This window comes from Danio aesculapii, chromosome 21, assembly GCF_903798145.1.
Source record: "Danio aesculapii chromosome 21, fDanAes4.1, whole genome shotgun sequence".
Taxonomy (NCBI): Eukaryota; Metazoa; Chordata; class Actinopteri; order Cypriniformes; family Danionidae; genus Danio; species Danio aesculapii.
In genome coordinates this window covers 36,232,944-36,244,568 of record NC_079455.1, presented here as the reverse complement: position 1 = coordinate 36,244,568, position 11,625 = coordinate 36,232,944, and the positions used below count along the sequence as shown (strand labels likewise).

The following is an 11,625-nucleotide window of genomic DNA, read 5'->3' as shown; positions in this document are numbered from 1 at the left end:
TGGGGGCAGAAAAGGGAACTATAAAAAGGCTTATTCAAAAAGCCCCCCGCGGGCTGGCGCAGTCCAAGCTGCCCAAAACTGTGCGTGTTTGGCCGGGCTCATGCCATCCCTTTGTGGGGGCAGAGAAGGGAACTATAAAAAGCTTTATGCAAAAAAGCCCCCTGCGGGCTGGCGCAGTACAAGCTGCCCAAAACGGTGCGTGTTCGGCGGGGCTCATGCCCATCCCTTTGTGTGGGAAAAGGGGAATAAATCAAAAAGCAGCGAAAGTCCCCGCTGCTGGCACGGTGAGGCTGCCTGAAATGGTGCGTTGTTCCTGGGACAAAAATCCACCAAAAAGTCGTAACAACTGCTTCCATACAAGTTGGATCAAAGGGATCTCGTAGGTATCGGTCCTTCCCCTTTAAGAGGGGGAGGGGGAACCAGCGTCGCTGACGCGGAAGCGGACGCTTCGTCCGCCATCTTTTAAACCGCTCCACGCGGCATGTGGGTCTCTCTCCCTCCAGCCTTGGTCTTGGTCGGTCATGGCCGAATGTGCGCTCTGCTTCAACGTCTACAGCCGCCTCTCGCCGCACCTGTCTGCGGTTCACAAGGTGTCGAACGCGGACGAGAAGAAGCTTTTGCTGGCGCTCGCCGCTGGGCGCGTGGACATGCGGAAGACGGCGTGCCCGGTGCCCGGCTGCCGGAGGACGCCGGCCCGCCTAGACAGACACCTGAAGCAGCACGCCGAGCTCTCCGTCTCGGCCAGGAAGGAGGCTATGGGCCGAGCGAGGCGTCGGAAAGTGGCTCGAGAGTTGCGGTGGTTGCGGTCCACTCAACCGACGGTACCCGTGGTGTCTCGGCTGGCGTCGTCCTCCGAGGAGGAACGGGAACCAGACGGCCCGGAAGCCGAGCGTCCCTGCGCCGACCCCCGCTGCAGGCTCGCAACGGAGCGCATACAGGCCCAGCTCTCAGAGCTCCGCAAGCAGGTGGACAAGGTGAGGTCCGCCCAGCTCCAATTCGCCCGCCGCTATCGAGAGTTGAGGAGGGGGGAAGAGGGGAGGAAGAGCAGGCGGGCAAGGTCGTGTCCTGCCCCGCCGGCACCATCCCCCGACCCCGCCCCCGGGCGAGGGCCGGCCCCCGGGCGAGGGGCGGCCCGAGGTCTCCGGGCGGCCTCCGGGCCTGTGGAAGCCTACGATCCAACAAAGTACCCGTACCCGGACCACGCCCGCGCCTTGAGTTGAGTATGGTTATGGCACTTCTCTGTTGGGCTGGTGGTGGGTGTATGTCGTCTAGGCTGACTTTTGACTTTCGCCCCCGTTCTGCAGACTTGCTTTTGGCAGAGTTCGAGGGTTTCCAATTGGGGAGCGAGCCCACCGCCCGTCTGCGGAATAACGTGGCCTCCAAACTGGCGAGGGTCAAGGCCTTCCTAGGCTTCATGGCGACAGGCCACGCGGACCCAGAAACCTTGTCCTTCCTCAACCAACCGGCGCGCATCCGAGCCTGGTCTGCCCTGCTAGGCCAAACGGGCATGGCCGAGCCCACGAGGCAGCACTACCTGAAGAACGTGGCGCAGTTCCTGGATTATCTCTCCGAAACCCCGCCGGCCTCCTGCCGCCTCTCCAGTACCACCCTGGTGCTGATTCGCAGGGAGCTTCGAGCTCTCATTCGCGGCATACGCCGCCGCGTCGTGGTGCACGAGGTTAGGACCAAGCAAGCCAAAGAAGGCAGACTCATCTCCAAAGCCACCCTGCTACGCTGCCATCGGACGGCTGGGAGAAAAATACCTGCCCTTCTAGGTGAGTGTTTGGTCCCCGCCGGTCTGCGTTTCCACCAGTGGCGGTGGAAACGCTGACCTGCTCTCCGTTCTTCCCTCTTCTGCTCCAGGGCACCAACGGCTCTCGGTCAAACCGAGCCACGTCAGCGTACCCACCCCTTAGCCCCCGAATGGGGGTTAAGGGGTGGGTACGCTGACGTGGCTCGGTGCCCCAAGGCAAAAAGATAATGTCTGCTCCGGGGCGCCAGCGGCTCTCGGTCAAACCGAGCCACGTCAGCGTACCCTCCCCTTAACCCCCGAATTCGGGGGTTAAGGGGTGGGTACGCTGACGTGGCTCGATGCCCCAAGGCAAAAAGATAATGTCTGCTCCGGGTCGCCAGCGGCTCTCGGTCAAACCAAGCCATGTCAGCGTACCCACCCCTTAACCCCCGAATTCGGGGGTTAAGGGGTGGGTACGCTGACGTGGCTCGATGCCCCAAGGCAAAAAGATAATGTCTGCTCCGGGTCGCCAGCGGCTCTCGGTCAAACCAAGCCACGTCAGCGTACCCACCCCTTAACCCCCGAATTCGGGGGTTAAGGGGTGGGTACGCTGACGTCGCTCGGTTTGACCGAGCCGCTGGCGCCCCGGAGCAGACATTATCTTTTTGCCTTGGGGCACCAGTGGCTATTGCTAAGTTTAAAACCGTTGGTGGTGTAAACATGGTTTGTTGGAAAAGTCTAACCCCTAACCTCCCTCCGTCAGACGGCCTCGAGTCCAGCCCAGACACCAGGCAGCAGTGGCGCTTCTATGGCTACCTGACCGGCTACCTGACCTGCATCACGGGCCATCGCTGTGGGGTCTTCCAGAACCTGACCATCCAGGAGGTCCAAGAGGCTTCCAGAAGCCCGGACGAGTCCGCCTATGTCATATACGTGAGTGGGACGTTGCATGTGGGGGCCACCAGTGGTAGGGCTCACTCATCTTCTCTCTGATTTTCCCAGATCACCACGCACAAGACAAACCGAGCCTTCGGCGCGGCTCAGCTGTCTCTCAACAAGGAAGAATACAGCTGGTTCCGGAGGTTTTTGCAGCTGCGGGCTAGCCTCCCCGGGGGGAGCCAGGCCTCCTATTTTTTTTTTACTTCCAGACCCAGTCCCTGTCGAACCCTGAACAAATATTTTCAATCTGCATGGACCAGCATGGGGCTTCCCGGCAAGCCCACCTTCACTGACGTCCGAACTGCCATCGCGACCCACGTGAGTATCTATGCCAGTGCCCCCCCGCTGACCCCCATGACTGCCAGCGGCTTTGACCACAAAAAGTCTCTGTCTGTCTGTCTGTCTCTGACGCAGGCAAAGAATTCACATTCTTCCGAGGATCGCAGGAAGGTGGCCCAATTCATGTGCCACGATACCTCAACCTCAGACAAGTTCTACGCGCTTCACCTAGGCCCTCTCCAAGCACGTGAGCACCGCAGACTCTTCGAGAGGGCCTTGGTGGAGGAGGAGGAGGAGGAGGAGGAGGAGGAGGAGGAGGCAGCGGGCAGAGAACGCCACTCAAGGAAGGGGCGCCAGAGGGCAGAGAGTCCCGGGTCACCCATGGTAAATCAGTTCCTTTTTGGCATGGACCTCAACAGAGGGACGTGTGGTGTTAGGTAACTGGCCTTTTCTCTTTTTCAGGAGGGAACTAGCAGGAGGACGCTGCCATGGCCGCCTTCGAAGGGGAAACGCCCCCTCGAAGCAACAGAAGACTCTGAATCTTCCTAAATAAAAATTGAACAATAAAGGTCATATGGTGTTCAGTGTCTTTATCTGTGATTGATAAAAAATAGCTTCGAATGGGACAAATGATCCCTATCTCCTCTGTTAGAAGTGTCGCGTGGGACGCCCGCGTCCAGGTTCAGCCTTTGCTAAGTCCCAATTGGGACAAATGATCCCTGTCTCCTCTGGTAAAAGTGTCGCGTGGGACACCCGCGTCCAGGTTCAGCCTTGGTTGAAAGCCCATCGGGACAAATGATCCCTTTTTAAACACAAAGTGGTGCCAGGCTGGACGAGACTGTCCAGGTCTGCGCCGGCGTTGAATGGCCATATGGCCCATGGTCCAACTCTGGGTATTTGCAGGTGTCTCCCGGGACGGCTCGGTCCTTTGGGCTGCATAAAGAGGTCGGATGAGGGCTGCCCAAAAGCGGGGGTTAACTTCTGTGAGAAAACAACTTTTTGTCAGATCAAGATTACAAGACAATAACTTTTGGTTATGTCGAGATCATGACAAAACAAGAGAGAAATATTATTTTAATGCATGGCCTCTTAGGACTTTCGTCCTTCATTTATTCTGAGGTAATGGAGAGGAGAAAAGACAAAGGCAGGAGAGTTTTCCAGTGCGGTGCAGATAAAGAATAGGCTGAACAAAACCACACAGTACAAAACAAGTCAAACCAGGGACATAGTGTGCAGAATTGAAAATTCCTGTCACAATGGAAAAAAACCCTACAGTGTTAAATGGGACATATGTGATAACCATACTTATAGTAGTTATTAAAATCAGGTAAAACGCTCTTCTTTTTCTGTGGTTTTCCTCATTCTCTCTCACTCTCTCTCCTGGTCCTGACTGCTTCAGCGCTCTGAGAACAGCCACAAGACAAAACAACTGGATGGAGACAAAGAGGACAAACTGCACTGACATAAACCATACATGTACAAATTTGTGTTTGACCATGGTATACATGCAGCACAAACAAGCACCAAGAGTGAGTATCCAGCCCACAGCACAGCAGATCAGTCTATATCTGAGAGGTTTGTACTTTAGAAAGGTTACAGGATGAACCACTGCCAGGTAACGCTCAACACACATCAGACACTGAAACAGAGGACGGCCAGTGGTGACTAGTCCTGCTAAAAACATCTTAAACTCCAATAAAAATGAAAACCACTCTGACAGAAAAAACATCAAACAATCCAACGAGAAACCAGCCTCAGAAATGGAGAGATTGAGGTTGAAGAACTCTGAAGCGACTCCACTTCCAGCTCCTGTGACGATGAGCCATATAACATAGCAGTGTGTTGGAAGACCAACCAAGAAACTAAAGATGAACATACAAAAATTCAGTGTGTCCACAACCCCAAAGGAATGACTTGTGGAGTTTGGGTAAGCTTCAGGCGTGAAGTTCATTGTAGAGTAATTCATCCCCTGCCTTTTGGGTTGTCTTTTCAGCAGCTTAGAATGCATGAGAAAAGAAACATGAGACAGGTAATTTACACTAAACTAAAATGTAATAAGCAGAGATCATTTAACCCTAATATTAAATTAGTTAAAATATGGCTTTATAAATTCAGTATTAACTGTTATGATTTAATTGGTTTCTATAAATCACATTGACATTTATTATATTAAAAAAAAATCAAGAAATTCAATCAAAAAGTGTATTACCTGAAGAGTAAATGTCCAGTCTCCCCGGATGTGTTTTACAGACAGACTTTACTGCTGTATCAAGAACAAATGTGCTTGAATTCATTTACTACAGGTCACATAAAACACCACATATGCAAATACGTAAAGTAAACAATCTAAAAGCTTCAAATATATTACATATATGGTTGTCCACAAAGGCACACATTATACACAATTGAAATGTCTTTAGCATGTTTACAGTGCACAGCAAAGCACAGAAAGCATACTTGCTTACTTCAGCCTGATCAAAAATTAGGCAGACACATTTTTGCAGGAATAAATTCAGTCTATGTGATTTTACATTATTTCAGGTATCATTTCTTGCATGTTTTTGGCTATACAATATGGTTTGTAGACCAGGCAGTTTTGTTGGTGATTCTTACTATAGTAATTTTGTGTCAATTGTGGAGTGAACAACCAAATGATACACAAGGGCATAATACTTGGTGATTGATTTTGTCTCTCCTGCTCATTTTTGGATTTATTTATTAATATTACATTATATTACTGCCTGCAGTGTAGCTACTACCAAGGTAGCAAAGAATTCTGGGCCAGATTTGGCATAAAGCTGGCACAGCAGGCATTTGTCTGGCACTGGCATACAGCATGTGGGCCAAACAGAGGTGCCACCGTGGCACAGTCTTCAAGGTGGCTCATAAGACTTGGGCCAGATCAAATGTAGTATTTGGCCCAGATGTTAAAAATGTATATGTGGGCCACGTAAGTTTGGCCTACCTTGACCCACTATTAATATACATTTAAATTATTTTTGGATAAAGAAAAAAAATTCTACCAATCAGGTCACTTTGAGAAAAAGTGTGGCCATAAAGTGAAATGTTTAATGGGTTAATCAAATACATTGCAGTCGTGACACACACACACACACACACACACACACACACACACACACACACACACACACACACACACACTCACATATCTGGCCCAGTTCAGGCCCAGTTATGGGTTATTAACTTGGCTGAGACCTGGCCCAGATATGGTCCATGTGTGGCACTTGTATGGAAGCCGGCTTGGTCCAATCATGTACCGTAATTCACTGCGGCATGTGGGCCAAACAGAAGCTGAATATGTGGGCCAGACAATTTTTTCTTTGTGGGTAGTTTACATAGCTACATGTTTCAGTTGTTTAGCTCAGCCTTATTATGATTATGTACCGGAGAGAGCAAAATACATCCCAGGAGCTACGATTTTATATTCACGAATCCACCAGTTGTCGCTGTGTACGCTTTTTTTAGATCTCAAGTTTCTCTCACGAGTGCCAGTCGTGCCTGCTGTTCTCATGTAAATTCACCAGAGGCTGCTGTCGACTGACTGACTGACCAACTGACCGATCCCCCCACTCACCCCCTTCCCTAAACCCAACCAATAACATTTTAAAAACACAGATTGACCCACCCACCCTCTTCCCTAAACCCAACCGCAGTTTTTTTTAAAGCAATCCAGAAAAAATAAAGCCCTTGATTTTTACCACGTTTTCAGATTTTATGACATTCTCACCATGTTATTTACTTGTTCATTATATTTTTAAGCTTTTGATTTTGTCTCAGTTGCTTTCTGGAACCGTTCTTCACCAGACCCGAACCCCGTGGTCGTGGTCACCTCCGCTCTGCATCTCAAGTCCACCGACGTACATGTAGAGCTACCAGACAAACTGGTAACTGTGGAAAAGCCATCCACATGGAGGTAAGTGGTCAGCTGGTAAGTAAAAATAGGAACGCATCATGCCACTACGTAGGATTCCCTATAAAGATTAAATGCAGCCATACGTAGCTCTGGCTACATAATTCGCAATCTTCAGAAACCTATGGGGCTATTGGGTTGCAACCTACAATGTAGCTTTTCCAACAGTCCAGAAATAGACAGGAATGAATGCCTACATGTAAAGATTGTCTTATGACTAGTCAATTTTGGACTATTGTTAGATGTCTATTATATTTCTCTGACAGCCCAATGTAGTCTTGTTTTAGCCAAGACATCTGTTAAATGCAAAATTGCTTGATAGGAAGTCAGTCAAGTTGGTAGAAATAATTAAATCCAATGTGTTGTATAAAGAAACACATAAGAAGTCAACAGTTTAATAAACTGAGCTTAAAGTGAACTGAATATCTGATTTAATGCCAGCTTGGAGTATACAGTATATTTCATCAGCTAAACAAATATTATGGCATGCAATAAGTGTTACAAATCAACACCCATTTATTGAATTTTGAATTACAAGTACAAACACTCTGTAATCATTATCCAGCAAACATTGTAACTATTATATGTGTCAACTATAGAAAAAACATTGTAACTAATATAATGCAACTATAAAAAACTAACCTTCTCAGACATAAAAATAGAGTAAACAACACCAAAGCAGAACAATATCAACAAAACAGAACATCATAGATAAAGGTGTATTTCACTTCATTTTTTGACTGTATGGTGTGGTAAAGATTTCATGCATCCTAATGTGTTATAATTGAAAATTAATTACAATAATAATAATAATCAGACCCCTAGTATTTCAAGATTTTTTTGTGATTTTTTGCGATAAAATGATTTTGTGGTGGTAATTCACAGAAATTTGTGGCCATTTTTGCGATTAAAATTTATTTTATATATTAAATCTTATTTACAATACTAGGTAACCTTAAAATGACAAATCATAAAAATGACAAATCATAAAAATAAAGCTTCTTTATTTTGGTCTCTTGTCACGACAAGATCTAAAAAGAAGTGATTAAGCCAAAGGAAGGTTGTATAACTCTTATTTTTATCCACGATCTTACTTTCTCTCAGATTTCACTCCTCGGAGCATCCAACATCATATACCTCACTCAGGGCATGCGTTAGGGCTTTCCCTACCGTAATACACCTGAAACACGGATTGCCGTAAAACTCGCAGGGAATCATTTTCTCTTGTTAAGTACAGGAAAAGAGTTCAACAAAATATTTTATTGATTTGACGCACATCATAATACCAGCCATACATGTAAAGCACAAATAATGTCCTTCAATTCGGTCTAGGGCCGTCATCGGTAAACCAATCTCCATCTGTTTGTTTCATTACTTTATTTATAAGATGTTTAATCATACTTTCTTTTGCAGTCTGAAGCGCGTCAAAATGCTTAATTCGCACCACAGGATATTTAATCCATCTTTGCTTTGACTTCACATGTAAATCACTTACGCTTCATTTTCGCCTGCTTACTGCACAGGCTGAAAACTTCCCCTCGCCCCCACCCCCCATTCCATAATGTAATGATTGTGAGGGCGCAGATGAGACATCGTTTTTCGAGAGACACTCAAATACACCATGTGTGCTGCATAAGCAAGGTCTATAAGTCATGTAAAACAATCAATTGGAAACTGAAATAAACCTAATTTGATTATATGTTTTGAAATTGGATGTTTTTTGAGATTATTTACATTATTTGCGATTTCTTTGCGTTTAAATTAAGAATTTTGCAGGATCACAAAAAATTGCGACTTTTTGTTGATTTTGCGTTGGATTCAGCGATCGGGAGTTTGAATAATAACCTAATTTAGAACAATTTTCCAGTACGGTGCAGATACAGTATTGGCTGCACAAAACCAGCCAGCACATAACAAATCATACTAGGGATCCAACATGCCCAAAGAAACTCTTTTATCAGAACAGTATAAATTCCAGAAATGCTAAACGGGACATATATGATAACCATGGAGACAGTAGTTACTAAAATGAGATAAAACGCTCTTCTCTTCATGTGGTTTTCTTCTTTCACTCTCTTTTTCTCTCCTGGTCCTGACTGCTTCAGAGCTCTGAGAACATCCACAAGACAAAACAACTGAATGGAGAAGACGAAGAGGCTCTGCATTAAGGTTAACCATATATGTACAATGAGATATGAACCCATAGTGAACATGCAACAGAAACAGGAGCCAAAAGTGATCATCCAGGCCACAGCACAGCAGATCACTCGATATCTGAGAGGTTTGTACTTCAGAAAGGTTACAGGATGAACCACCGCCAGGTAACGCTCAACACACATCAGACACTGAAACAGAGGACGACCGGTGGCAACTAGTCCTATTAAAAAATAGTTGAATGGTAATATACTTAAAAACCAAATTGATAGTATAGAGATTAAGCAATTCACACAGTTACCGATCTCACAAACGGACAGATTGAGGTTTAAGAACTCTAATGCAACTCCACTCGTTCCTGTGACAATGAGCCATATAACATAGGAGTTTGTAGGAAGACCAAACAGCAAATAAATGCTGAACACACAAATTTCCAGACTTTCCATCAGTCCAATAGACAGATCTGTGGAGTTTGTAGATGTTTCAGATGCGCTGAAGTTCAGTGTTGAGTTATTCATCTCCTCTGTACTTGTCTTTGTAGTTCAAACATACATTAAATTGCAATGCTGACCTGTAAGAAATGAATGAGTGAGCAAAGTACTTTACTCAGAGTAAATTAAATAACTTAAGATTTGAAGAAACAATTTAATGTATCAAGAGAAGTTTATTGCCTGGAAAGTAAATCTCCGGTCTCTCAGGAGGAATATAATTCTGTCTCTGTGTTTGTAGACTATTTTCACAGCTGTACTTGCTGCACGTGACATGAAAAATCACTTATACAAATATCAGTATGGAAAGATAGCTTGTGAAACTTTATTTAAATGCATGAAAACACATTGATAATAACCTTTAAATAGTGCACTAAAACTAATCTGTGGATCTGTGGCTAAGTTGACCTACACTTTATATCCGTGATTTTTGCACGGTCGGAGCAAACAATCAAATAACAGACTCCTATTGAACTTTACTGCATAGAAGAAGAGCAACCACTGAACAAGAATAACGTGAGCTCATGTGTGCCCTCTTCAGAGCAACTGCCTGCCTCACCTCATGTCTTTTCAGTGCAGCTTTATGTCAGGTTCTAACACTAAATAAATAAGTGATAGACATAAGTGAAATACAATACTGCTGTAATTGAACAGGAGATACGCAAAATACAGTATTATTGATCATAAAAAGGATTGAAATAATTTGAGTCGTACAGAAATTGCATTTATAGCACAGTCCAGTGGGCAAATATTTATTTTATCATCAAAATCATTATTTTTATCACTGCCTCCCCTGCCTTCCCTGACTGCACGTCCCTGTCACAAGATTGGAAATTTCCTTAATCACTCGTTAACTCCCGATCAGGACTCGAATATATATATATATATATATATATATATATATATATATATATATATATATATATATATATATATATATATATGTGTGTGTGTGTGTGTGTGCGTGTGTGTGTGTTTTTTGTTGTTGTTTTTTTAGTATTTAACACATCTAATGTGTTATGGCTTCACACAGACACCAATTTGTTGCAGAGACACTAAAGTAGATCACGGAAGCGGAAAACGCGAGAATGTCTGCGGTCTGGAGGTATTATAAAGTTGATGACAACAAAATTGCCAAGATTTGTAAGCTTGGGATTGCCTGCCGGGTAATTTAAGTTGAGGTGCTATTTGTTTTTATATTATAATTTTTTTACTGTTACATTAAAGTCCAAAAGTTTACGTTATTTATTACTTGATCATTCAAGTTACCTCACAGAAGTGCTCTGTTTGTTAACAGAGTTGTTGAATGTTAAAGTAAGTTGAATTAAATAATAAAAAGGAACATCCTGGATCTGTTTCTTTTCTCTTCTTTATGTATTATAGAAGTATCGGATGGGGTTACTGGTAGATACTCAGAATCAAATGATTCAGACTCAGTGGCAAAGAAACCAAATCTGGACATTCTAATATAAATATAATAAATGTGATGTAATTTTTAAAATAAACACTTTAAATATTTTTTAAAAATACACACATGAGAAAATGGATATCTGTTTTTATTTGTTGTTTGTTTTTTAGAAGAAAAGGATGGAAATGGGGTGAAACTAGTCTAAGGAAATTATTTTAGTCGCAATATGAGAACATTTGTTGTGAAACTGTGGTATTACAGATGGTTTTCAGGCAAAAATAAAATTGTTCCTTCGATTTTACTTTATTAAAATATATTTTTGGAAGATCAACCACATAGCCATGACACAACCAAAAACAGACTGAGGTTAAAGTGTCCTTGTGAGGATATCTGAGTATATATCACCTCGGGGTATAAATTCCATCAGCTAAACAAACATCATGACATGCAATAATTGTTTAAACAAACATCAAAACAAAAATTAAACAAAAAAAGCACAAGTACAAATAAAGCAAAACAGAGCATGAACATCCTCCAGCAAATCTTTGTAACTATGGAACCTAAATATTGTGAGGATATCCATTACATTACAACTTAAATTACACTAAATCAATTTAAATTAAACTAAACTGTGACCCTGGATGACAAAACCAGTAAAATCAGAGTAAAAAATTACTGATACACATCTGTGGCT

General features: G+C 44.1%; 3 protein-coding genes across 3 annotated transcripts; 1 reads left to right on the top strand and 2 right to left on the bottom strand.

Annotated features, from left to right (window-relative positions):
* Positions 1-529: 529 nt before the first annotated feature.
* On the top strand, positions 530-3,550 carry LOC130214255 (uncharacterized). Its single transcript, XM_056445853.1, has 3 exons — positions 530-1,775; positions 2,496-2,665; positions 3,536-3,550. The coding sequence occupies exons 1-3, from the start codon at positions 530-532 to the stop codon at positions 3,548-3,550; spliced, it is 1,431 nt and encodes a 476-aa protein (XP_056301828.1).
* Positions 3,551-4,055: 505 nt separating this feature from the next.
* On the bottom strand, positions 4,056-4,916 carry LOC130214254 (C-C chemokine receptor type 8-like). The gene has a single exon (XM_056445852.1). The coding sequence runs from the start codon at positions 4,914-4,916 to the stop codon at positions 4,056-4,058; it is 861 nt and encodes a 286-aa protein (XP_056301827.1).
* A 3,815-nt stretch (positions 4,917-8,731) lies between these two features.
* Positions 8,732-9,553, bottom strand: LOC130214253 (C-C chemokine receptor type 8-like). The gene has a single exon (XM_056445851.1). It carries the CDS (start codon positions 9,551-9,553, stop codon positions 8,732-8,734), a length of 822 nt encoding a protein of 273 aa, XP_056301826.1.
* Positions 9,554-11,625: the final 2,072 nt, after the last annotated feature.